Source organism: Sceloporus occidentalis, unplaced genomic scaffold, assembly GCF_023333645.1.
Source record: "Sceloporus occidentalis isolate IW3139 unplaced genomic scaffold, rSceOcc1.0.p SCAF_127, whole genome shotgun sequence".
NCBI lineage: Eukaryota > Metazoa > Chordata > Lepidosauria > Squamata > Phrynosomatidae > Sceloporus > Sceloporus occidentalis.
In genome coordinates this window covers 319,254-346,947 of record NW_028317107.1, presented here as the reverse complement: position 1 = coordinate 346,947, position 27,694 = coordinate 319,254, and the positions used below count along the sequence as shown (strand labels likewise).

At 42.3% G+C, this 27,694-nt stretch overlaps 1 protein-coding gene across 1 annotated transcript; it reads left to right on the top strand.

Moving 5' to 3' along the window:
- The first annotated feature begins 746 nt into the window (after nt 1–746).
- Nucleotides 747–26,821, top strand: LOC149281769 (fibrinogen C domain-containing protein 1). The gene is made up of 7 exons (XM_089499014.1): nt 747–818; nt 19,355–19,822; nt 19,947–20,106; nt 20,186–20,322; nt 24,208–24,304; nt 25,966–26,145; nt 26,562–26,821. The coding sequence occupies exons 1-7, from the start codon at nt 747–749 to the stop codon at nt 26,819–26,821; spliced, it is 1,374 nt and encodes a 457-aa protein (XP_089355140.1).
- The last annotated feature ends 873 nt before the right edge of the window (nt 26,822–27,694 follow it).

The window sequence follows — 27,694 nt, the reverse complement described above, 5'->3', positions numbered from 1 at the left end:
TATATATACATTATATATATGTACTATAAATACTATATATACTAGATATATATGTATGTAAGAAAGCTAAAATTATAATAATAATATTATATATAGATTTATAGTTAGAGAGAAAATGCAATTTGTTGTCACAATGTAGCAACACATAAGAATTATGGGAAGAAGTACGTTCTACAATCATCCTCAAACTAGGCGAGCTGCTAAGGGACAGATACAAGGTGCAGGGGTGTGTGGAGCGTTATACGTCGGGCACCCTTTACCCTATAGACAGGACGCGACAGGATTACGAACAATAAAATATTATACACGGTGCATTCCACTCTTTGGGATACGGTATTCCATCAAAGGAGGGGATTTTATGTGTGTGTGCTGACAGTATACATAATAAGCGTCCAGAGTCACTGTATGACAAGACATTATTGTGCATGAATATAGTAGCTGACAATGACGAGTCGTTTATCTAAAGAGAATGTTACTTATACATTGGAACTTCAGCAAATATTCCATTTACTATGTGTTATATGTATTTATACAGTATATATATATATATGTGTGTCTGTATATACATTAATATATTAGGATTACACTTTAGTATTTAGTGGCCATGGAATATTTCATGTATAGGGTTCATGCTCAGAGTGATATTAGACCAGTTTACGGTAGACGCAGTGATTGATACTCCTGGATTATTGAATGGTATAGACAGCGAGGCAGCATGGTAAAGGTGTCTTCTGTGTCAGCAGAACATGGGCAGTGATCGCTGGAAGAACATTGGAGGAAGCCCCCAGATGGAAGAGACGGTGCAGGAGAAGTCCCAGGTAAGGAGATGAACGATAGCCCCAGGGCAAATTTTCTTAAACGAGTTACCGCCTCAACTGATTGCGATTCACTGTTTAGAGGACTTAGGTCACTCGCTCAGTTGCATGTGCTGTAAGATATGAAGCAAGATGGGTTTCGAGGAAAGACGAAGGGATGATGTCCCTCAACTCTTGCTGGATTCTTCTTAATAGAATGCGCATTGCTAACATGATATGGTAATCAGAACTGGACAGCTCCACCGACATGTCTTGTGAAAGGTCACAACCGCTCAAGTCTTCAGTGATATAACCAGATGCCATTTGTTTTCCAGAAAAAAAGGTGACAAACTATACATGGGTTCCCAAATGCCGGATAAAGCCACGTTAGGCTCGTGAGTAACGCTTGTCACGCTGCCACGTGGTTCACGGCATTAATTGTCTGATTGTCTGTTTGTTTAAGAAATCCCCAGAATTTGGCACGCTTCATTTTCTCAAGGATTGAGTTGAGACTCCGTCACTAGGATGTTGTAGGTTAATGATGAAGAACTATCAGCTGTAGCCTAGAGGTGCCAGCTATGGTCATTGGTTAATATTCTCTCGATTAACATTTATACAAGTTTACAAAACCAGCTCAGGTTCGTAAAAAAAGTAATGTTTTGAAATTGCTAGGAGTTTTACAGGAGGGCCAGAAAAGAAAACCATATTAAGAGGGTAAGGAGAACTCAACAGTCGTCCCTTGGTCCCTCTAAACAACCACCATGGTCCAGCTCTGGAGGTCTGAGGTCTCTGGAGGTCCAGCTCTGGAGGTCTCCATAAATGCTTTCTCGTAGAGGTCTGCGCACCACCCGCTGTTGGTGATATGGCGTCACATCCCAACACCCATCATCAGGTGGCATGCAGACCACGGCTTGCCACGGTTGCCTGGAGAGAGAGAAGCTCCATGTGGGTCGCAGACCCCACTGTGTTTACTTATAGTCCTGTATACTTTTAAGCAGTGTGTATGACGTATACACGTGTTGTTAGCGTGTGTGGCTTCTAACGCTCTCCCGTGGTGTTATGGGTAAACCTCCAATGGAAAGCAAAAAGAGGTGACTGGGTAGAGGGAGACCCTCATGATGTACGCTCACAATCCCCTACATCTCTCAATTACAGAGACTTCCAATAAGAGGAAGGTTTTTTAAGACCCTATGTTTTTTTTTACCAAATATGTTAATTTTGAAGGTGAAGGATGAGTATCGTTATTAGAAAACAAGGTGAAATAAAGCGAAACGCGTAGTCCCGTTCATCTGGACCGGTTTGGGAGGAGCGGATCTTGCACTCTTGTGATCTGTTTTCCTCCTTTTATTATCTCTCCAAAATCAAAATCTTCAGTTGAGCAATTTGGGATTTCGGGAAGAAACGCAGTATTATCACTCGTGCTTTGCGCTAACCGCACAGCTTGGGAATCATTTGAGCCGTCTGCTTAACTCCAGTGGGAAAACCATCGTCAATATCCATGATCTTAACGAGAACAGCAAACGAGAAGTTTAAAAGTCTTTTTACACCAAATTACTTTAAATCCTCTTTTTAAATGGATTGGATTGCATGGCTGTTAAATTGATTGAAGGTATTATTTAATTCAAAAAAACAGTTCTTTTGTCCCTTGCTACTTTTAAAGTTATAAATTATCACATAGCTCGGTGATTATAGCAATTAGAAGCGACTATGTCTGGAATCACTTTTGATCTTCGAGTATAATACATGGCTTTTGCCACTGGGATGTCCTAGCCCTGGCTTGATAAAGTCCGCCAATCAGTTTTTATACCTAAAAGGCAAAAGAATAAGGCATTCAGGCCACCTTTAGATACTAATTTTTTTTTAAGATAAAAGGAAAAAAGAGATTTAATTTAAATGAGATTTATTACGCCGGAGGTATACCATTGGAGAACTACATTCATTCGTAGACCTCTTCCTCTTAAAGGGTTTGTTATGGGTGGGGCTGGCCATGAATGGGGTGGGGATAACTGTGCATAGGGGTGGGACTAGCCCCAGGAAAGTGGGTGTGGCCAAATACAGCACCACTGGCTTAAGAAGGAAGAAACTGACTCGGGGACTCAGGGAAGCAGGACTTTTTATCTACCATACTTCCTATATTCCAATACAGCCTGTATAGAAACAACATAAATATTCCTAAATTAAATTTTTTGTTAAAAAAAATATTAATAATTAAAAAAAAAAATTCAATTGTGTATTTTCCAAATATTTAAGTTATTCATAGAAATATATACCAACAGGCAACAAAGCTACATAAAGAGTCTTGGTAAAGCCTGATCCCCTAGGTACCCCTCGAGCCGTTATAAATATCAGAGGAGTCTCTCTGCCTTGCGTACTGGTGAGAACTGAAGTGTCTAATCTGTACCTATTCAGCACTTGGCAACCACGATTCCTATCATCTTTAACTCCAAGCCGATTAACTGCGGCTAATGGGATTTGTTCTCAATTGGCCACATTGTCCAAAGATGCATCAGGCGTTGTAAAAAAAACAAAAACTAGGCTGTTTATAGGTTTTGTAGGTTTTTAATATACAAAGAATTGGAGGAATTATTGTTGCCGTCATTAGTTACTTAATTACACCTTTTTAATATACTATTTATTAGGAGCTTAATGCTCAAGCTGTACCGTTATTAAGTAAGATAATGCCACGTCTTGAGTACTCCCCAGTGCACTTGTTTAGGGAGTCTGGAAAGTAAATGCTAATTTAGATTTTACCCCTCGACCGCTATAATAATTCCTCTTTATTTCAGTATTGAATTATTTTACCTTTTTTTTTTCTGTATTTTCTTCCATCCCCTTCTCATTTCTGGAGGAAAAAAAAATAAATCAATAAATCTGAGTAATAGGAAAGACGCACGCTGTATTTCTAATATTGTGTGTTTTATAGTCTGTTGGCGGATTAGATGGTTAGCTTTGCAGGGTAACCACACGCTGTTCACAGAATGGGGCGAGAATTGGACATTTGATGACAACGGGCTTCTGACCTTCGGGTGTCTGTGATAAACAGGCGCAGATGCCACTTGCACTAAGAGTGTTGGCCGAGGTTGTCTTTTGGCAAATATCGGATGTATAAATAACCTGCCAAGTTTACACGGCTCACCTTAATCTGTGACGGGGGGGCGTGATGAGTGTTGGCAGGTCTAATAAACATATAATCACCATCTAAACAAGTCATACTCAGTATTGTTATATATTTCCTCCATAAATCTGCCTCTAATCCCCTTGCAACGAAACCTTGCAATGAATAAAAAACTAAAACTCCTTCGGTAAGCGTGGTGCTCAAGCTTAGCGTGATGGGAGTAGCCATCCAGCAGCGGCTGTTGGCCAGCCTAGGCAATACATTGTAACTTGTTTAAGAATGTCGGCCCACATCATTTGATAAAAGCTTTATATTAAATGGTCTTTTTTAATGTGTTATTTGACATAAAGAGGAATAGAAACAGAGAACCTGCCGGCAGATCGGCCCCATTCGGCCCATCGAGAAATAATAGACAAAACCTACCGTAGGATTCAAGGTAGTTCTAAAAACCGTCGGAGGAGCTGTGTGCTGGCAGATCGCTCGGCAGCAGTCACCCTAACAGCTCAAATGGCCAGAGAGGGGCACTTTTGGTTTAGGGGGTGTGGCTAGGGGTGTGGTTGGGGGTGGAGCTTTACCAAGACTTTTAATGTGCTTTTGGTAGCGCTTTGTGTAACTGAGTGGGGCATTTAGAAGAAGAAGAATGGGTTTTACTTACACAGTTTAATGTATTAACCCATTTCCTGCTGATTCTATATACATTATTTTGGTCTGTAGATACCCTGCGACACCCTCATACTAAGCAATTCTTAGATACATTCTTAGATACTAGAAAAGAGGGGCATCAGGGGAGGAAAAAGGGACACGTCGAGTTAGGTTGTCGTTTGAATTGGGACGACGGCCTGTCGTTCGAATTGGGGCAAATTGGGTGTGGGGGGGCAAGAGATCACCTGGTTTCATTGAACCTCGACGCTAGTCTGACCTCAATTGTTTTTTCCCCCCTTCCTGGGTCTCCCATCTTGCCCGTGATCCCTACTGCCCCGGAAAAAGCGGAACAGTGGAGCAGTACCTAAAAATCCAGGACTGTTGGTAGGTATGGCAGACTAAAGAGGGACACTTAGCAGATGTGTTGCAGAAGCAGGCAGGGGGAGTCCATTACCAGACTGAAGCACATTGCGAGCTGTCTCTTTGGGAGTCAGCTGGAGTTTTCAGCAGAAGCCGTGCGTTTCGGAGGTAGGCAGCTTGATTAGCCTGTCACTTTTAAGAGCACCGAACATCGGAATAATAACGCAGTAACCTCCATTGTGTTTTTAAACCTTTCACGGAGACAGACACCTTAATTCTCTTTGGCAATTAGGAACCGACAGTGCTTGCTAGGAGTGAAAGAGTTAACAGGATGACATCTCAGTCAAAACAGAAGTGCATGAATTAACACTTTGTTGATACAACGTATTTCATTCCTTTTCATTTTTTTTATTACAACATTTCTTTCAAAATTGTTATTGATTTGTTATTTTTGTGATATTATTATTATTAGTAGTAGTAGTACTTTTATTGTTGTTGTTGTTATTAATATATTATTATTATTATTATTATAATTATTATTTATTTCCCTGGTAACCAGGAACACATTATGTTAAAACCTTGGTGTAAAGTGGTGAATGGAGTAATCGAACATTCCATTGGTTGTCAAGGTAACTTCGCCACATTTAAAACTTTACACCAAAATTGGTTGCAATGGCAATAAAATTACATAAAATATTTATTGGATATTTTGCAATAATTCTTAAAAATTTTGGATATAAGTTAAAAAAAAAAAAACAACAACAATGGGAGCATTGAAATCAATTCAGTTACCAAGTGTTAAAAATATAACTATCAATGAGAACATTCCAGAATCGAAAACTAGTCAGAGGCATAAAGGTAACGTACGGAATTTTTTCTCTCCTGAGATGGTGGTTGATATATGAAACAGTCTCCCAGCAGAGGTGGTAGAGGTGGATGCTGTAGCTTAATTGACATGCGTGTACCCCAAATTCTTTGCATCCTGGGGTACCGCTCTTACATACAGAAGGCTTACTGCATATTAAGTTGTTTTGCGAGTCACTTTGTCTCTGTGAAGCTTTTTATGGTCAATCAAATCTGGATTCCAGGTCTTGACTGTTAATAAAAGCTGGCTTTGAGTTAAGAAACCGGAGTTTTAGCAGAGATAACCATTTAATATCGGTTCTTTTAAAAAAAAATATATAAATCATATTATTTGTGCGAATAACATACAATTTAGATGCTCTGGTTGAAGGTGCATGAACCGTCAACCGAGTTCGACCGACCGCATTTCAAAGCCTCTTTACTAAACCTCTTAGAATTTATTTCAAAAAGGGTTTATGTGGCTTTTGCGCATTAAAGGGCAATGACATTTTGGGGGGGGGGAACATAGTTTCGGGTGCATGTTCGGGTGCAAAAATGGAATAAAAATCCATTTTGGCCATTAAAACAACACGAGATGGATCAGAAATCCAGCACAGACGGGGTTAATGTTGTAAATGACTATTGTAGCTGGAAACGGCTGATTTTTAATGGAAAATGTATAATAATGTGATGAAAATATAGGCATTTTGGTGATCGTGCCCTTGCAGTGGCTTTATTAATCAGCCCCATAGTGTGCATGGATGCAATGAAATGTTTCTTGAGAGCTCTAAGACTCAAGAAGCGACTTGGGCGACCCGGAAATATAGGCGTAGGACTAGCCAAACGGCTATAGCCGAGAAATTCTTTCATCCACAGGCCTGGCCTACATAATTAAAACATGTGCTCGGTATAATTGGAAGGGTATGAAAGGGGTTGTTGGCCTGGGGGTACTTACTTTTCATTCAAGGACCACCGTTGGTTACGAGCAGGTGTTAGTGTTGGGCTCCTGCCTTTAGAGAGATGGAGTTTGGGGGGTCAGGTGAACCCGTCTGTGGTGGGGGCAACCTAGACCTGTGGTTCATTGGCGCTAGCACTATGAAGAGGGACCAACCCACCGGTTGGCGTTTGGTTACTGCCGAGGATGAGCCCCGCGTTCTCTGTGTGTTTTATTTCAACGCCATGTTGTAAAACCCGGGAACGCTCCGGGTCTGGAGGGAAATCGCCTCTTCTCAGGGTGTCCGGGTCACTGCGGTGAAACATCGGGTGTGTGAGGGGCGTTGCGGCACAACCCACTCCCCACCCACTTCCCCACCAAAAAATGGCGTGTTCCCCACAATGTAATGGGGACCGCCCATAACGTCAGCAGGACCACCCACTGACCCCATGGGACCACCCACTGACCCCATGGGACCACCCACTGATGCCTTGGGACCACCCAGTGATGCCACAGGACTGCCCACTGATGCAGCAGGACCGCCCACTAATGTCACGGGACCATGCATCCCGCAAGGGTGGGCTCCTTGCTTTCAATTTTCAGGGGCAGCCCGGCCAATTTTGTTCTAGATTGCAAGGTCACGAGTGTGGCAGGACCCTCAACTTCTAAAGCACTACAGAATATGTTAGCGCTTAATAAAAAAAAGAACAATAAATAATATTTTTTTCCACACAGAAAAGCTGTGTTTTGGGACTAAGGGAGGGTATTGAGCCTTTTTTTTTTTTATATAACATAATATTAAATAACAAGAAATGCATGACTTACCTTGCGGCGTTTAGGACTCGATGACTTTGGAACGTCCGTATCCCTGCAAGATTTCCCTCGATGAAATCCTCATTGATAATGCATCCAAAAAATGCAACCAAAGCAGCCCCCGTACCGCAATCCTAACTTTACACCCCGGAGCAGACGTCCCGAAGGGTTAAATATATTAAAACCGTACCCAATATGTAAATATAAAATATTCCCTTTATTCCCCCTCCCTCCCCTACACACAGAGAAAGCCAATGAGACGTCTAACAAGATTCTGTGCTTTTTGGTATTAGAAACAGAGTTTTTTTATTTCTCCCGCATTAATTTCCTCAAATATATTTATTCGATTGGAAGGAAAGCAATAAATCAGAATTTTTTCCTTTTTTTTTTGCTATAAAATCATTGTGAACGAAAGACGTAATATTATTACTCCTGTCGTTTAATATACTCTTATCGTCTGCGCCCGGGATAATGGATTCTTGAATAGTATATTAATATGTCAGTGGCGTGTAAAAAAAATATCGGCGTTTGACCTTTGAATATAATGCACTCTCGGCTGGTGCAAAGTTTTAAAATGGGTCTTATCGCCATAGCAACGGGTGGAATGCTGCTGCTGCTGCTGGTTTGGGAAATTCTTCTGGTTGCCACGGTGATAAGACGCCGTTCGAACATTCTGAGCACCTAGAAAAAGAAGGACATCGGGGGGGGGTGGAGAGAAGAGGGACGCAAGGATTTGGGCCTATTAAAGAATTTCAATAATAGACGGGGGTAGATAACTACCAGACGGCTAAGGATTATAGGGGTTATAGTTCAGTAACAGCCGAGCATCCGTATTAAATGCTATCACTGTTGACTTTAATGAGGGTCGCAACCTCCCGGAATGCACATGTGGCGTTTGCCGCTGTTCCCTTGACGACAGCTCCCGGTGATCTGTGCCTTTTTTGCTTGGCGAGGCGAGAGTTTGGAGTATGGGGGCCTCCTCGTTCTCTCTATAAAATTAATTAAGTCAGATTAGTGTGTTATCGGATTTGCATATATATGAAGTTCCCGTGTCCTAAGGTACTTAATCTGAGTTTTTACAGAGGCCGTCTAACACTTGGCTCCCATGGTGTATAAATTCAGCACGGAAGCTTTTTTTTTTTTGTGTGCATGCGCGGCCTTCAAGTTACAAACTTGCCACGTTTATAAATGTGTTTTCATGTCGAGCTCTTTTCTAATCCATCAGCATCATTTTTGTAGACATGAACCCCGCGGGGGGTCTCGGCGTAGAAGACATGGGGTGACCACGGGGACATACGGTACGTCCATTGCTGTGCCATGGAAGCCGTTGGGTTGATGAGGGCTGGGGGGTGGAATGCCCCTTTTTTGCCACAACGTTACTCGTAGACCAATGGCAGACAGATATGGTCAATATTACCCTCATCACGGGTGTTTCCGTGCACCAGAGCATTTTATTATATGACAAACCTACAACTAATTAAACTGGCATTGATGGGCTGGTTGGCTGGATTGGAGGACAGGGCTTCCCCAATCCTTGTCTTCTCGCTGTTGGTGATCCTCAGCCGGCATTTGGTTTCACACAAGAAGATTGAGAAACATGGATGTTCTGCGATCTCTGGTGGTCTTCCTGTCCTCCTATGAGGTCTTTTCACCTCATAGTTAAAACTACGGGGGGTAACTCGTAGGACCCCTGTGGCAAATGGCACCCTAAGCCCCATAACTAAACCCCCCATAAGTAACATCGTTCCCTCAGAAATTATTCCCTAATCTTGATCAATTTTGCTTCATTGTTTTTGCTGGGAACACTTAATTGTCATGTGACTAAAAGCATCGATACATTGTTGCCAAAGATGCTTCTTATAAATGTATTTGTTGTTTTTATGTAACTAAACTTTCAGGGGGAAGAATAAAGTTACTGTGGGTATCGGTTCTAGGGTTTTCTCAGCATCTTTATGAATTTTCCTCGGTTTCGGTGCTCTCTTGCCGTACGTCTTCCCCATTGTATGCTCGTCGTCACGTTTATTAGAAGAGGAGTCCAAAGCCGTTAATTTGATGTTTTTCAGATGCTCCAGAGGAGAGGTTGCTAATCCAGCGATATAATCTATTTATAAGAACAGAGGCGGCTCGAGGGTTTGGGGGGCTCGGAGCGAATAATTCAGTGGGCTGCTCCATAGCACGATATCTGGATTGTCTGAAAGCTTAATAAGGATCCCAGAATGCTTAGAATACGTCGATTTTGTGCATTATCAAGATTATATTCAAATGGCATTATTTTATTACAAATAAATAAGGGCTGCAAGATAACTTATTCATTTGTCTGACACCGCTCTGATACCAGTTCATCTGAGAGGTAGTGGAGGCAGTGCAGGGATCTTCATGGGCAAAGCAGACTCTCCATGGTGCTACAGGATAAAACAAGGCCGCGCTCGGCATCCATGGTGGACTATTGCCCAACAGAGTGACCTCCGTAATTCATAGGGGCTGCCATAATTGCAGCCACCCTGTTGGGCAAGTGTTCTTCATAGTGAACGGTAGCCTGGTGGGCCAGTTGGTAGATCAGAGGTCTCTCTTCTAAAAGGCCCATTTACAATATGGAGGTCTGTGTTTAGCCAGCACATTCTCCATTCAATCTCTTGCCATGAGGTCATATCCCAATGTTTAGCACAGAGGAGGATGTACAAGGAAGACTCTCTCTTTGAGATAGGGGGGGCTTTACTGAGTCAGACCTACTCTAGGTACCCCCTAAATTCACCCCCAGCGGTGTGTCTTCAGTGGTAGATTCAGATTTTAGAGGCTGGGGTTGTTGGGTTAGAAGACCAAGGCTAAGGAGGGACAGGTGGGGAAAGCCGACGCTTTGGAGAGTCAGGGGGCCTTGAGCAAACTGAAGGTGAGCGTCATCTTGAAGCCCTAAGGACACATTATCTGTGCAGAGCGCACCGTCTGCTGTCTCACCTCCATCCTTCCCGCTTACGCTGACAGCCTCCTTGTCAAACCTCGGCTTTCATTATTTCTTCACTTGGGCACTTGATGCTTTTCCTGTTGCTTCTCTGATCGTCCAGTCTGCCTTAATAACAGCTTTGCTCAGCATGTGCAGTTTAATAGCCGCAAGGAGTGGCAGCGTGGCGATGGCAGGGAGCAGTGAGGTGTAGGCTTAACCCACTCAACGCAAGACGCGAGCTAGAACTCTTAAAGGGATTCCATTTAGAATCCTGCGCTTTAAACGCAGTTAAGAGCCACTTGACCCATCCAGAGCCGTGTTCCGGAGAAAGTCTCTGCGTCTTCTGCAGTCATCATGACACAGATGTGGGTTATTTGTTTAAAAGTCAAATGAGCAACGGATAAAATAACTAAACATTCCACCGTCATACAAGTTCCGGTATACATTTTGCTGCATTACAGGGACGCTAAAGACTCAACTCTCTTCCAGATATAGGAGAGATAAACTGAAGAATAGATTGCAAACTTTCAAGACTACCTAGGACCATTCTTAGGAGAAAAGCCGGACGATGACGAGCAATTGCACTAAGCTTTAAGAGAAGCTGCAGCTCCAACGCAACACAGCTGTCTGGCTTTCTGCACATGCTTGGGCATTTTGTTAGACCCCTGGAAATCTCATTGCTGCATCTGGCTTGCGTGCCCACTGGCAAGCGGATGATGTGCTTAGCCGAGCGAACCTCCTACGAGCCAAGGAGCTGGGTGGGAAAGAGTTAAATGCATATGGCGGGATGCTGATGATCCATTTCCAAGGAGATAAAAGCCTATGAAATTATATGTATCAAGGCACTTGAGGGCTGGAGTGTCCCTTTAAGTATTGGGTGCCATAATCCGCATCACGGCTCCAAAGATATATTTTAGTGGGGGGTGCGGATCACTTTTTTAGAAGACAATATCTCTTCTTTCTGCCAATTCTGCATTCCGTGTATTATTTTGAATAAGGTTGCACTGAATAATATTGTCTCACTATAAATATTTCATCAAGGAGAGGCGAGAGTGTTTGCAGGACTAGCTAAGATCAAGATGCATCTCAACATACAAGACGTGAAATTGTGAAATTATTATTTATTTCGGGATCGATTTAGCTAACATGGTCAAATCACTTCATCCAAACAATGCTTTAATCTGACAGGTCAACAACAATATTTTATATTTATGCCATTGTTTCTTAAAACAGCCAAAAACGGTAATCTTGAGTCCGATGCATGTTATTTTTCCAATAATAATTTAAATATAAAATCTAAACCATTATAAAATGTAATCATTAATCAATTAATTTATTAAATATATATATATATATATATATTTAATATATATATATTTTATATATATATATATATATATATATATATATATATATATATATATTTAATACCTGCCAAGGACTTCCTGGTGGAAAGATATAAAATAATTATTTCAAAAAAAAATAAAAATATATATATATATATATATATATATAATTTCTAAAAAAAAATAAAAAAATCAATAAAGCAAATTAAACAGAAGTCTTCAACGCCAACATAAAATATTAAAAGTATTAAAATGTCTACGCAGAGGACTTTTAAATATTTTTCGTTGGCATTTAAAGCGTCCATTAGGTTTTATTTTTTTTAATAAATTTAATTCAGTTAGAATTAGGGAAAATTAATTTATTATTTGAGGGCCTTATTTTCACATTTCATGTATATGTGCCATTAGTTCTCATATATTTTATGATATACAGAATCAAGGAATACATGGATATATTTTGATGAGCTTTCTCTCTCTGGTCATAGATATTGTACGGATATGCTCTATATGTATCTTTCTGGGTTTTATGTCTTTTATCCCTCTTCTTTGTGGTTTGATTGTGGAGGAGAGGTCTTCTCCGACATTGGTCTAAAACATTTGTCGCTTTTGCGAATTATTTATGCAGCTGCCAAACCAACCAGATGACGGATTAACTTGCTTCTCGAGCTGATTATTTTATGAATGAGCATATATGGAAAAAATAGTCAAAATTTGACAAAATATTGAAAGCGACACTTTGTATCAAGCAAGACCAACTCTGTCCGTAGCGTCGCATCGTGTAAGTCAACGATCTTAAGTGATCAGGATTCTGCGTCATTTGCACAAGGTCAATCCTTCTCCCTGTAAGTACGGCTGCATTCCCTGTAAAATAGGATCATTTCCTTGTGTATCGGCCCATGATAATTTGCTATATTATGCCTCTTGCTGTCACTCACAAAAACAGCAACAATATATCAGCGGTTTTCCAGAGCAGGACATTAATAATCCTGCTGTCTGGTTGCTGGATGCGTTGTAGGCACCTCATGCTCGGCTTCTTTTCAGATAAGATTTTTTCCCCCCAGCTAATAGACGATTATTAACATGTAGCGTGATATCGTTTAAGTCATGTAACCCTTTCTATCTCGGAGAATCGGCAAACCTTTTCGTAAAAAGGCTTATGCGTTTTTCAAGTCCTCCGTGAGCCTGGAATTTTGGTAACATCTTCTTTGAACGTTACTTTATAGGTGCTGCTCGATTTACTTAATGGGATTTAACACTCTTGGAACAAAGTATAGTATGAGAAACAATGTTCCGAATACCCAAACTCTTGTCAGAAATATTTATTTAATCGTGTAATATTTTGACTTATTTGCCTATAAGAGGATGGATTAAAATGACAGATCCAGGTTTATTTGCATAACATACTAGCCAGGTGAATAAACCCTTGAGCTTGCGATAGTTTAGTTTAAATAAACAGCCCCTTTAGGCATAGGCCATGCGTCCCAGATCACCCAGGACTGTCCCATGTTTTGAGGCAGTGTCCCAGGTACCTTCATTCCAGGACAATGTAGTGTCCCAGAATGGGTCTCTCTACCTTCTCTGTTGATCACTTCCACATCCCTGTCTCCTTTCCCACAAGCGAGGCAGTCCAAATGTTGTGTGGAGCCTCCGACCTTATGCAGAATGACTCCTGAAGACCTGGTCAATGGAGCTGATACCAGGAAGAAATGGATAAAGAAAGAAGACAGAAGAAAGGATACAGGGACGTGGAAGTGGTCGGCGCAGAGGTTGAGGAGACATTGAGAGAAATAATAAGAGCGTGTGAGAGATGAAGTAAGAGTGAGAGAGCGTGAGAGAATGTGAGTAAGAATCAATGATGTGAGTGTGAGAGAGCATAAGTGATGGGAGTTAAACTGTACCACCATCTGTGTCTGGCTTACTATATAATGACAAGAATCATTATGTACTGCCATCTTTGTATGACTCGCTATATAATAATAGGAGTCATTGTGTACTACCATCTGTGTCTGGAACACTATATAATGAGAGGAGTCATACTATAACACCATCTGTGTCCGGTTCATTATATAATGATAGGAGTCATGTACTTGGGGAAGTAAGTAAGAAGGTAAATGTCCATAGCGGTTAGGAAATGGACATAGGCTGCATCCAACTACTCAGATGCCAGGGATTGTGGAAGTTGTAGTCCACATCCACTGCGGGGCTGACTTGGAGTCATGGGAACTGGGTTGTTTATCTCATCTTTAGTTTGCAAGGAACAACTGAGCTGTCTAGTCTTGTTTTATTGGAACTAGATAGGATTACTTCCTGGTGGTGAAAATAAATTATTTGAGTACACTAAATCCCAATCTTTTCATTATAGTAATTAAATTGCAGCGCTTTACAGTAAATGCATTAAAGCAGCATCGAGGTACGGGGAGAAAAAATACGTGGAGTGTGCTGGAGGTTTTAAATAGCTTCTGAGTTTTAATATTTGTGCGACCACAAGGCAGAAAACACTCAATCTTCTGTATCTTCATACATGATGAGGGGCCCTCCATAGTCTTGAAAGCTGGAGCATTAGCCGACTAATTAAATAGGTTGCCAAAGCTTTGAGTTCCGTTAGGGACAGGTTGGCAACTCTGTGCCCAAAGCTCTAGTCCGGTTAAACGGAAGAGTAATGTATATCAGCCTATTAACCACGCACAATGAACCAGTGGCCCCAGTAGGCAGCCAGTGAGGTTAGAAAAGATATGTAAAGTCCTGATCATAACTTGGAGCTACCTGTTATAAGGGAAGATAAAAGAGAAGGGAAAAAAGAGAGGGATAGTGAAGGGGGACCGGAAGACAGAAAAAAAGAAGGGAAAGGAAGGAGAGTAGAAGAACAAGAGGAAAAGAAATAAGAAATGGAGAGTAGAGTTGAGAAAAAAGAAAGAAGAGGAAAGGAGGAGTGAGCAGAGGAGAAAGAGAACGGGGAAATAAAGGAACAGAAAGGAGAGTAGAGGAAAAAGAGTAACAGAATGCAGAGGAAAGGGAGGCAGAGTAATGGAAAAAGAGGAAAGGAAAAGAAAAGAGGAAAAAAGGAAATGAGGGTAAAGTGGAGGAAAGAGAGGAAAGGAATATTTGGGCATTGGAGCTCCTTACAGACATACGGTGACTCTTGGGGGTATCCTGCTGAGCCCCCATTACCACATACCTAATTAGAAACATAATGCTAGATTTCATCGGAAAGTGACTGGATTAGATGTGGTCTAACTTCAGTTTCATTAACATAGTCCAATAGACCATATTTATCTAATGCAAATCAGACCCAGGGGGGTAAAGTGATGATACATTTAGAACTTCCAGTAGGAACATCAAACAGATTTAGCCATATTGCCCTAAAAACAGCCACTATTATTATAGAAGAAGTAGTTCTACGAGGTTTTCTCACTGCCCAAATGATTACAAGCCTCATATACGTTAAGATAAAGTTGAGTTTTGTTTTACATAATCAACAATTATCCTGTGATTCGATAAATGACCGGATTTACCCCTGGATGGTGGTAGCGACAGCTCCTAAAGTGTAACTGCTGGTGCGTAACCTTTCTTAGATATTTTATACAGATCGGGAAGTATGTGCTGTTCCCCGGCTCCTAAAAAAAGAAATCAAGCTGCCTCCGAAAATGTTATATACGTTTATGCAGTGTTGGCACACGTTGTGCTAGATTTGCACTTATTAGTCAGTCTCCATTTCTTTCCCACTTTATCATGCTGCCTTCTTCCCAGGGATGGTTTTCAAACAGATATTAAAAAATACGACCAGGTCATTGCGGTGTTCCCCGGCGCTCGCCGTTCTGTGCCGCTTCGGTTCCAGACTAGCTGTGTTATAACGAGGGTGTCATTAATTCTGCTCACGACAAGGTCAGGGGCAGAGCTCATGGAAAGGCTACAATGTCCTTCAGATGTTAGCCCTACAAACCTTTACCTAAAAGGATCCAAGTCGCAAACCTTGTTTAATGAGTTCCTTGCCGTTTTTTGCCCTACAGACAGGGCAGATAAGGAGAAGCCACTTATACCTGTTAGAGGAGCTGTGATTCCATCTTAAACCAAGAAGAACGCTCTTCACAGTAAGGGCTGTAAAGCTCGGGAATGCAGAACTTGCTACCTTGCTAAATATGTAACATTGTAACCGGGTACAACCCTGCTTGGCCAAGAATCCGTTCCCATTTCCAACGAGGCAAAAGTCTAATGTGTCTGTGGGCCTTTAAAAAAAGGGTAAGGCTAAAACACTTTTCAATGGAAATGATTTCTCTTTTCAACACGGCTCTATATACATACTGGCCGTCTGACATCACAGGTTCAATGAACTGGTTTGTGACATCACTGAAGTAGAATTGATCTCTGGTAAATAATTAAGAAGAAATTATTTCACTCTTACTATTCTTATTATTTATATATTTTATCTACTTTTTTTCCCTTCTGCTTGTCAAATATTCATGTTTTCAGTTCTAAAACTGAACTTCATATATGACGTCATATCCCGGCACTTCACTTTTGAAGGAAGTGCTACGTGGAAGGAATCTATGGATGACAGCCTCCATAGTGTTAATAGGCTGGTTGGGGAGATCAGTGATCTCCCTCTTAACCAGCCCATTGGCTAGTGACGTGGCAGGAAGCCTTATAGCCCACTAGGGTGTCATGCAGTAGAGGGGCTACCGCCAACCTCGTCCTGCCATCGTAGGCTCGAATACACCACTGGTTGGCAAATCTCCCATGGAATTCTAGATTAGGCACATACAAAGTTTTCCCCTTCTGGTTCCTCTTGCATTTAAGAAATAACAGCTTGTTACAGTTCGGTAATAAAAGTCCGGGGCGCGATAATCGGCTTAATCGCTCATTTCCTAAACTCACTTAACGGCATTTTGGGGCTGACCAAACAGCTGATGCAGAATGACTGTTGTGCGCAAACACATAGTAACAGATTGTGTTCCTAAACAGCTCCCAAAGTATCAAGGTTGGCTCGGAGCTTGTATTGGAACCCCTGTACCTTTGCACAGAAATCAGTAGCCGTGGTCGGGCCGAGACAGACGCAAGGAGAAGGAACAGGTAAGGCGCACGTGTTCGGTCAAGGTCCATGTTGGTTCTGCGACTCATAAAGCGGGTAGAGTAAGAGACGGACAGGGTAGGAAAAGAGGTACGTGTACGCTGCAGAATTCTCTCGTTTACCTTGTGGAACGCTAGAAGGAGGATGGTTGATGTGAATATGAAGAGCTGTCTAATGATGTGTTCATGTCATGTAACATCAGGAGTGAAAGGAATCGGATGGGAAGGCACTTTGCCTTCTAGTAGAGACCCCCTGCGAAGGAACGACACACGAAGCTATCACAGTGTGACAGCTAAAGTGAGTGCACAGCAGTTGGCGCCGAAAAGAGATTTAATAATGAGACATGTCTTACGGGAACACATACGCTACGCTGCGTGACGGCCCCTCAGTGAGAAAGACATCCACCCATCTCCATGAGTAACCTGGTCTTCCTCGACAGCTTGGTTTAAAGAGACAGTACTTAATTCTCTGACAGCTGAGCAGTAACAAAGTATCACTCTGTCACCTTTTCACGGTGAGTGAAGATACCCCCTTCCTCTTCTGTCTCAGCTCTGCTCTGACTAAGAGACAGCCTACCTCTCTATCCGCGACAGCCCTGCTGTGTCGGAGAGACACCCCCTCTCTCTTTGGATGACAACCACATATTCCCTATAACGTCAGACTCCGACTTGCTATCTGGTAACAAAGATACTTCCAGGTATTTAAAAAAAAGTCAAAAGGCAGAGGGGAAAATATGATTTTTTTTGTGTTAAATACCATCTTTTGTGTCAGCCTCAGTAAATGTGAATTTCAGGAAGATTTTGTAATAAATTATTTGCTAGTTGGTGTAACGAAAAGATCACCCAAGGGTGATATCTGTCGTTACGTCTGGTCCCTAGCGAGACTCCGATGAAATCCAAGGATTGCGTTATCTGGAGAGATTGTTGTGCTGAACAGAATCATCTAGTTTGACGTTTAAATTTCAAAGTGAAATAAGTGAGAAACTGCAGTCTCTTGGGTCGTGTTTTTCGCACGTTGTCCAAACTCTAACTCTGGTTTGTCTTTTTTTGCCTGGCGCTAATTACTTTGGACATGAGAAGATGCTACCTTAGTCGCGATCGCGTCTCTTTGGGCAGAGCTGTATTTTGTCATGTAGTCCAGTCAATGTAACAATGTGTCAGGAATGCCAGTTCTTAGTATTCTCGAATGTAGTAGGGATCATCTTTGAGAGGTAATCATTAACACGGGATGTGATTCTCTAATGCTTACAAAGGGCACGAGACAGGACCGAAAGGCTTTGGAGAGAATTGAGAGCAAATACACAGTTATTCTGAAAAGTTCCTAGTTTTGGTCCTTGCCATGAGATGTCCAACGTTCTTATGGAGCCAAGAAGTGGACAATAGATTAGAACCTTACAGAGTCATTGTTAACTTGGTGGGAACATAGCCCGTGGAATTGGGTTGGTAGATGGTGGAGTTACCCTCCGCCTCTAGACTTAGAAAATGCTTTGGAAAACATAGAACTTGTCCTACCCATAAGCTCCTGGCCTGAAGACATCCAGAGGGTTCCTAGGTATGCGAACCCAGTGGTGTATTTTTGTAAATATACAGAATCAGCGTCACTCAGACCTACAGCATCGATGTTGCCCACGCTATGTTCTGCAACAGCAAGTATTTAATGTTCATGAAACCCAGCGCTGCGATGGAGACTAGCATTGGCAAATGTGGCATGGTCTTGTGTTCTACGGCCGTACACAGCATGTAATTGCATGCCCTGTGGGCTGCTGGGCTTTAAAAGGCTGGGATAATTTTTACTTTCAGTGTTTCCCTGCTAAGGACTAATGTGCGGCGGCAGACAAACACGCTTCTTACTGGGCTGTTTCACCGCAAGCATTACGTGCAGGGACAGGCAATGATGTTCCTCAGCTGCTTCATCCTGATAGCCTTAACCAAGACATTAGGGCTCCGTCTTTGGGTTTAACTTAATTAACAGGGAACAAAACAATTAGGTTATGTTTATCACTTATAATGACTTATAATATAATTACCCTGAATCTCCAGTGGATCGGCAACCCTCGAAAGTGGAGTTTAACTCAATGGCACTAATAGCTCTGACGTGTAGGACCTTCCTTTTAACCGATAAGGTAGGTAGCCAAACGTTAAGGCTGTTCAGGTGAGCTGGTGCTTAACAGAGTAGATACAACTCGGCCAACGTTCTTTGAAACTCTTAAACAAGCTGAGTTCCGCTTCTCCCAGCAGATCACAAGGGGCTTAGTAGTGAACTTGGGTCCCAAGCCTGTTCGTACGCTTCTACCGATGCATTATATTAAAAGCCTGGAGGCATCTGGGGCAAAAGTCCAGATGTGATGTGTATAGTTTAATTTTTTTTTTTTTTTTTTTTAACAACAAGAGTTGCTATGGAAAAGACCTTGAGTCAATTGCAGGTTTTGTTAAAATATATATATATATTATACTCGCTCTGTACTAATTATGCAAAATGATAATATGATGTCTGTTCTTTTGCAGAGAACAAGTTGCGGTTACATCCTCTGCACTGTGTTGCTGTCCGTAGCTGTCTTGTTGGCCGTCACCGTCACTGGAGCCGTTCTGTTCATGAATCACTACCACGCTCCATCTACGGAACCACCTCCGGTCATTACCACCAACATGGAAGACCCCAATGCTTTGGTGACCATAGAGAGGGCTGATAGCTCTCACATCAGTATATTCATTGACCCCAATTGCCCAGATCCTTTCCCCAGGCTGGAAGGTCTCCAGTCTTCTCTGCTTTCTGCCTTGGCGGATCACGAGTCGGCGCAGAAGGTGGCTGGAGGGAAGGAAAGGGCTTTGTTGTCAGGATTAGCAGATCAAGTTGCACAGATGGCATCACAAGTGGCCCGACAGCGAGCAGATTGGGAAACCCTTAAGAAAGGGCAGAGTGGACTTGGAGCAGAGTTGGGAGCTCTGCAAAGTGAGCAAGGGAGACTAATACAGGTATTATACTTTCAGCCAGGAATCCAAAATTAGACTTCTGGGTTGACTAAAACTCAATGTGAAATTTCAGGATTTATAAAAAGTTCTGTGCATTCTCATTTTTAACCCATCTTGGTTCCCCTAGCTCCTCTCAGAAAGTCAGAGCCACGTGGCACAGCTGGTCAGCTCAGTCAGCGATGTCCTGGAGACGGTACAGAGAGAGGTGGGATCATCCCGACCCCGTCTCAAGGCAGACCTCCAACGGGCACCAGCCAGAAGTTCCCGACCTCGTGGCTGTGCCAATGGTGAGAAACTGTCTTTCTTTTGCTAACGTTCCACAATCTTCAGGCTGGCCAATCAAGAACTTGTCTTATGTTCCTCAAGGTTCCAGACCACGGGACTGCTATGATATTTACATGAGTGGACAACAAGAGGATGGAGTATACTCTGTGTTTCCCATACACTATCCATCTGGCTTTCAAGTCTTCTGTGATATGACAACAGATGGTGGCGGGTGGACAGTAAGTGAATGAACCTCAATTTCAGTCCCCATGATATGCTTTTACGCTCAGGTACTGTGCAGCCGGGCATATCCACTGCAGGACCCAATCTGCCATGTGTTTGATGCCAGGCATGATTTTTTATGTGTGTGTATGAGCATGAATGTGTAAGGGTGTGTTAGCATGAATGTGTTGTGTGAGTAAGTAAGCATGAATGTCTGTGTGTAAATGTATGAGTGTGAATGTGTTGAGGGCGTATGTATTACCATGAGTGTGTAAATGTGTGTTAGTGTGTGTAAGCGTGTGTATGTGTATAAGTGTGTAAATGTGTGTTAGTGGGTATGTGTAAGTGTGAATGTGTATGTATGTATTAGTGTGAGTGTGTAAGTTTGTGTACATGTGATAGTGTGTATGAATATATGGGCCATTGTGTATGTGAGTTACTGGGGGGGGCAAAAGGCCAGAAGGTGCCAGCCCCTCCTGGGCTGAACCCTGCTGCTCTTTTCATCCCTGCAAATCATTCTCATTAATTTGAATCTCAATCCCCTTTGCTGAACATTTTTACCCCCCAGCACCAAAACCTGGAGTGCAGAACGGCGCTCAGTTGCATGCAATTGGCAACGCCACGACTGAGCTTTGATTATCCAAAAATATTGTTAGCATTGTGCGCCAGAAACGAAATCTGCTCCCAAGCACATGGTCCTCCATCTATCTCACCCCCCCCCCAGTATCCGCTCCCACCCGTCTCTGCGAAAGGTTCTTCCATGCACTTACACAGGGAAATAATGTCACTTTGTAACGCTGTCTGTCCTCCCCGGCTCCGTGATGTGATCCGGTCGCAGAGTCGGAGACGGCCGGTCCAGAACAGGAACCCCGGAGAGCCCGGCTTCAGCCTCTCAGCACAAAATAACAGAACCCTTGCCAGAAAGGCACCGTAACTATGGCAATGTTTGTGGTTCTAAACATTTATTAATAAACACACAGGTTTTCAGGCAAAAGAAATCCAGAATATTAGAAAACCATCGCATTTAACATTTTAGGATAATTTACCCATTAAATTATTATCATTTCATTTGAATTTTGATTTTTTTTTGTCTTTCAAGAGGATGGAATGGTATCTCTTATTGGGTCACCGTAACAAAAGATATAGAGTTGTATAAGGATTTGGGGGCTCAGAGTCTCTCCGATAGAATACCTTACAGCACCATTCAATTATTATCATTTCATTTGAATTTAGATTTTTATGACAACTATTCGACTAGATGACATCAGAACATGTCTCGGCCAATCAGCTGAGCCTAAAAGCTCTTGGTGAAAATGAGATGAAATACTGTAGGATCGGTTCAAGCAGACGTGCAGATCGCTAGGAGAAAGCAGCCTGCAACTTCTAAACCGACCGCTGCTTTCTCAACAACACAAAAAAATGAGGTCTTTGGAAAAATGCGCACGGATTAATGTGATTTATCATATAGATTAGTGAAGAGTATGCTTATTTCTTCAACCTGCTAAACAAATCATTTGTTAACTTGATATTATAATAATTTTAATATGCAAATCAGGCAGGTAATTGGGTGCGCGGGAATGACGCCAACGAAGGGAATCTCCGGGAATAATATGTCTTCTTCCTTTAAAATACCTGTCTGCGGTCACCAGGGGGTTAATAATATCCCTCCCGTACCTGGCGGCAGTTTAGAAATGTTTTCCGTTTGAGGAACTCGCCAACTGAGTGTAAGGAAACGGCGTAAATATTTCATTTTTTGGACTCCGCGTTGGGTTCATCTAGCCGAAGGGGGGATTCATATTTAATGATGGCCATAAAAAAGACAAGTCTGACCTCGTGGCCCTCCTTTTCCACTAATTTGCTTTCACGTTTCATCAAGAGTAACGTTATTCAATTCTCAAAGGCGTGTCACGTCCTCCTCCTGTACCTCTGCCCTTGTCTTAACTACCCACTGCCGCGTTCCCCTGTCTAATCCTTCTTTTGATGGGGGTTTTTTTTAGTAGCCAGGCTAACAAATGCAGCTGTCCATCCTTGGCCCTTATACTTCATTCCCAGCTTGAGGAGACCTAGAGAGGATAATTGGCCACCGAATTACTCCCTTGATCCATTACAGGCTCCCCATCTTAACTTGTGTCTAATCATCTCCCCTCCCTCTCTGGGTCTCTCTCTCCCTCCCACCCGTCTCTCCGTCGTTCCCCTGCCCGGTGTCACCTCTGGATTTGTCTCTCTGTTGCGCAACCCGCCGACGCGCCCTACTTGTGCCGCGCAAGGTCGGGGCAGATTAATCCCGGCTTTCCCTGCACGGCGGACACCTGTATGATTGAATATCCCCACGCCGGCCTCTGTCTTCGGGGATATAAACATCCATGTAAAACACGCTTAAACCCGGTAAACCTTTTAACCCCTTCACCTGCCGCACGTCGCAGAGCCCGTATGAAACGTCCCCCTGCGCCCAGCCGAGGCAGAGCAGCGCTTGATAAATCAAACGAGCGTCTGAAGCTGACACGCGGCCAGATTATTTTCTTTGATGAATGCGGGGTCGGCTTGGCTTCGGGAAATCTTTGGTACATAATTCCCATCGCGTCTTTTAAGGATAACTCTGCCGGCGTGACGCGGTTTGGAAGGTTAGGAATCCTTCGCGTTTCGCGATGATGTTTATTAGACAGACAAAAAAAAACTCGCTCCGTCCCCCCTCTTCTTCATTCGTTATCTTAAGAGGCTCCCGGTAATCGTTCATTGACCACGGCATGGGGAGAATCAGAGAAATACAGTTCTGGCGTATAGCAAATGCCTAGTGCTGCCCGCTAGGACACCAGTGATTCCACCCCAGAACCCTTTCCACCCAACTGGGGTGAAATAAGCCACTCGGGCAATCCAAACCGAGTGCCTACTGCTGCCCTGTAACGATCACACGCAAACACGCACACGCATACTCGCTCTCACACTAACACACACTCTAACACACACACACATACTTGCTTTCACACACGCTAACATGCACACACATACTCGCTCTCACACTAACACACACTCTAACACACACACACATACTCGCATTCACACAAACACACACGCTAACACGCACACGCATACTCGCTCTCACACTAACACACGCTAACACGCACATGCATACTCGCTCTCACACTAACACACACGCTAACACGCACACGCATACTCGCTCTCACACTAACACACAGGCTAACACGCACACACATACTTGCTCTCACACTAACACACACTCTAACATGCACACGCATACTCGCTCTCACACTAACACACAGGCTAACACGCACACACATACTCGCTCTCACACTAACACACACTCTAACGTGGTGCTTGTACGGAGGTTTATGGGGGTAGATGCCCCCTGTGAAAGTGTTTCTGCAACATATGTAGCAAAAATTGTGATATAGAACAGGCGCATATGTGTTTAAGTAGATTTCAGCCAAAAAAACAACATGACACTTGTTCCAAAATACTTGTTATCTAATTATTATGCTGTCACAGATTATGTACCAAGTTGCAAAAAAAATGATTTTCCTTACATAATTATAGCCCGATAAGTGTGCGGTGTGCTAGTCCCGGGCATCATCTGCGATGTGCACCGACGAGGGTTAACAGCTTGACAGTAATTCAACAAACGAAGCGCAGATGTAGATGAGATTCTGCGTTAACGCTTCCTATTGTGACAGTAGCATGCGCGAGTTATATCGCGGCCAATTACAAGGCATTAAAACCCGAAATTAATTTACTCTCCATAGGGGAAGCGTTAGTGTTCTGAAGCTATACTAAGCTGTTAACGTTATAGCTTCTTAATCCTGCAGCCTGCAGAGGATCGCGTTCAAGAGATAATTCCTTTATCGGTCTGTGTTTGGACAACGTAGGAAGTATTTTCCCCATTTCAGGTGTTTCAGAGGAGAGAAGATGGCTCGGTGAACTTCTTCCGTGGTTGGGAACAGTACAGGGACGGCTTCGGGAAGCTGACAGGAGAACATTGGTTGGGTGAGTGACCAAAGACTATTCCAAAGACGTTACTCTGTAACCATGGGCGCAACAAAACCAACTTGGGCTGTCTTCTTCAAGGCCAACGCGGCCATACCCATTGGATGGAAGTCTAGAAACCATGAGAAGAATAGAATGACTTATCGGGTTAAGGTGGCATCTCAAGTAGGGCGGCCAAATGTCCCCATTTTTAGGAGACAAACCCTTGATTGAGTTTTCTGTCCCCTTTTCAGTCCTAAGGTTTTTTTTTTTTCATCTGCACTGGCTAGGCATAGTTTTTAGAGGTTTATCAATATATGCGTGTGTTTTTTAAAAAAAAAACCTACTTGCCTTTCAAAAGAACAATATATAATTATATAGTTCAATATGCAAAAGTGTTTTAGTCCTTAAATATATAAATATATATTTTATATACATATATATAAAATATATATTTTCGTTAGTTTTTAATGGGTTAAATGTACCACGGTTAATTAAGTTATGAAAATACCCACCAACTTATTCTAGTTATATATGCAAAAGTGTTTTAGTCCTTAAATGTAATCTATATATAAATATATATTTTATAAATAAATATATATATATATAAATATATAAAAAATCGTTAGTCTTTAATGGGTTAAATGTACCATAGTTAATGAAGTTCTGAAAATACCCACCAACTTATTCTAGTATTATGAATATATTTCTTTATAAACAAATATAGTTTAAACTTTGTGCTCCTTTGCCTATAAAGTGGTGGAATCATTAAATTTTTAAAAAAATGGCCCAGTATTTAATTTAAAAAATAGCGTATAATCAATGATTTTTTTATGCTGCATGTAGATTTATAAGGGTTGTTATGGCTTAATAAAATTCTTATATAGAAAAGTGTCCCAGTAAGCTATAGCTCTATTTACCTCCCAGAAATGTCATTTGCGGACATTCTACATAAAAACCTTTTGTTATTTATATTTATTTTTTAGCTGAATTTACAGTCTGTGAGTTTAATACATTTAGAAATGTATTTAATATTAGGATTCATTCAGAATTTGAAAGATACAACATATACATGAGTCATGAGCTGAGCAACTGTTACTTTAGAGACGTTACAAATAAAATACTAGTTTCTTCTACATAGGAAGTAAATTAAAATATTTAAAAACTGGACTTTTTACATGATAGGGCCTTTTTTACTAAGGTGTGGGGGAAGTTGAAATTATGTAGTAAGTAAGAAAATATTTTTTTTCTAGCAGTCAAATTTCTATTTTCGCCGTAGTTTTTTAATTGAATTGGTTATCACTCCATGGGCACCATTGATGTCTTCGTTTTCTGTAGTGTGGGATATTTCTCTGGCAGCCTAAAGATGAGGGATTCACTAAGCGGTGTGCCGATCGCCCTGGACCCTGTGATGGAATCTTAATTGAAATCGGCAGAGTGGAGGGCAGAGTCTGATCACGAAGAACGGCTTCGTTTGCATTCTGCTGATGTCCTTATTGAAATGGTGAAAAAAGAATGCCGTCGCTCATACGCAAAACAGACTTTAGACAAACACTGGTGGGAATCGGCTCAGCATGAACAAGTTGTGTAGGGCGTCACAAATGGACGTGAGCAGAGCTACACTGATGGAACCCTCACCACAGCGTTGAGCCATCTCAAAAATTCCCTCTTTTCTCTTCCAGGCCTTCAGCGGATTCATTTCCTGACCATGCAAACCCATTACCAGCTCCGTATCGACCTGGAAGACTTTGATAACGCCACGGCCTACGCTCAATACAACACGTTCGGGGTGGGTTTGTTCTCAGTGAACCCAGAAGAAGATGGGTATCCTCTTACTGCCTCCGACTACACCGGAACTGCAGGTTAGTTCCGATGTTCCTGGTCTGTTAGGATTTTAGGCGGTGGTTCAAAGCCTCATGGAGACAAAAAAAAGTAAATGAACAGCCATGGAAACAATGTATTTGTTTATGTGCACTCTTGTGACTGCTCACTGCCTGTATATTGAAGCCGTGGGATCATCATATCACGTTAGATTGAGTTGGTGGGTTATTTTCTTAACCATACAGATCAATTGGCTGCGGACACCAATCCAGATTCTACATACATCTCCAAGGCTACATCCTCCAACTAAACCGTCTTTAACTTCTGTTCTTAGTGATGTTGAAGGGTGTTTGGTAACTCATTGACTAACCCGCTGTGAGCCCAAAGTATTTTATATTATATATAAGATTTTATTGTCTGTAGTCCTGTAATGTTTCATACTCTTCTTTTTTGCTAGGCGATTCTCTTGGCAAGCACAGTGGCATGAAGTTCACCACCAAGGACGTGGACAATGACCACTCCGAGAACAACTGTGCCAGCTTTTACCACGGCGCCTGGTGGTACCGCAACTGCCACACGTCCAACCTGAATGGGCAATACCTGCGTGGCCACCATGCCTCCTATGCTGATGGCATTGAATGGTCCTCTTGGACAGGCTGGCAGTACTCACTCAAATCCACTGAGATGAAGATCCGACCCTTGCGAGAGGACAAGTAAAACTGTTACGTCTCTCCCTCTTTATTGGTGAGAGAACCAAGGGGAATTCGTGACTTACAAGACTTCATTGTGGCCACCAGGGTCCATAATCCGTGGCTGGGTGGGTCTAGCTGTTTCATTTCTCCTACCCCAGATGGCACAGAGTCTTTTGTGAAATCTTATTGTTGTGTTTAAAGCTTCTGTCTTGGACGTCTCACCAAAGGATATAAGGGGATAGAACAAAACTTACAAACAAGACAATACAGAATGTCTGTAGTGGCCATTCAGGAGAAGACAGCTATCAAACTGGAAGCTTCTCTGAGCTTTTTGTCTGCTACAGCACGAATTCAGATGGAAAAGAGCTGGAGAACCTCTACAGCTAACTATATGTTGATCCAAGTCTTGAGGGCCATTGATACACACAAGACCACACTGGATATAGTTTTGACTTTTAATGTATTAGGTCCGCGGTGTTTTCTATGGCGTCAGTAGTCACATTTCTTTCTTATAGACCCAGCAACAAAGTACCTTGCCACGTGTTGCTGGTGTGTCTTCTGATTTGATGTTTGAACCAAAGGCGAGACACTTTGCCCGGTGGGTGACCTTTAATATTCTACTTGGACTAAGTATCTCCTAACAGTCGCATCGTTGTGTTCACCTCACAGTACTTGCTTTCTCGAGCATTTATCTTCTTGCACCTAAACTCCCGGACTTGGTTCGTGTATTTGTTTCTGGAGTAGAAGGTGACATTGCACACGCTGTGTAAATTCTGTAAACATTGTCAAAAAAAAAAAAGGCACTATCGTAATTTTGTGCCTGGTCTACAACATGAATTCAAGGTCCCGGTTTGCAGATTGGAACGCGATCGACGAATTCGGAACTTTCCAAAAGCTT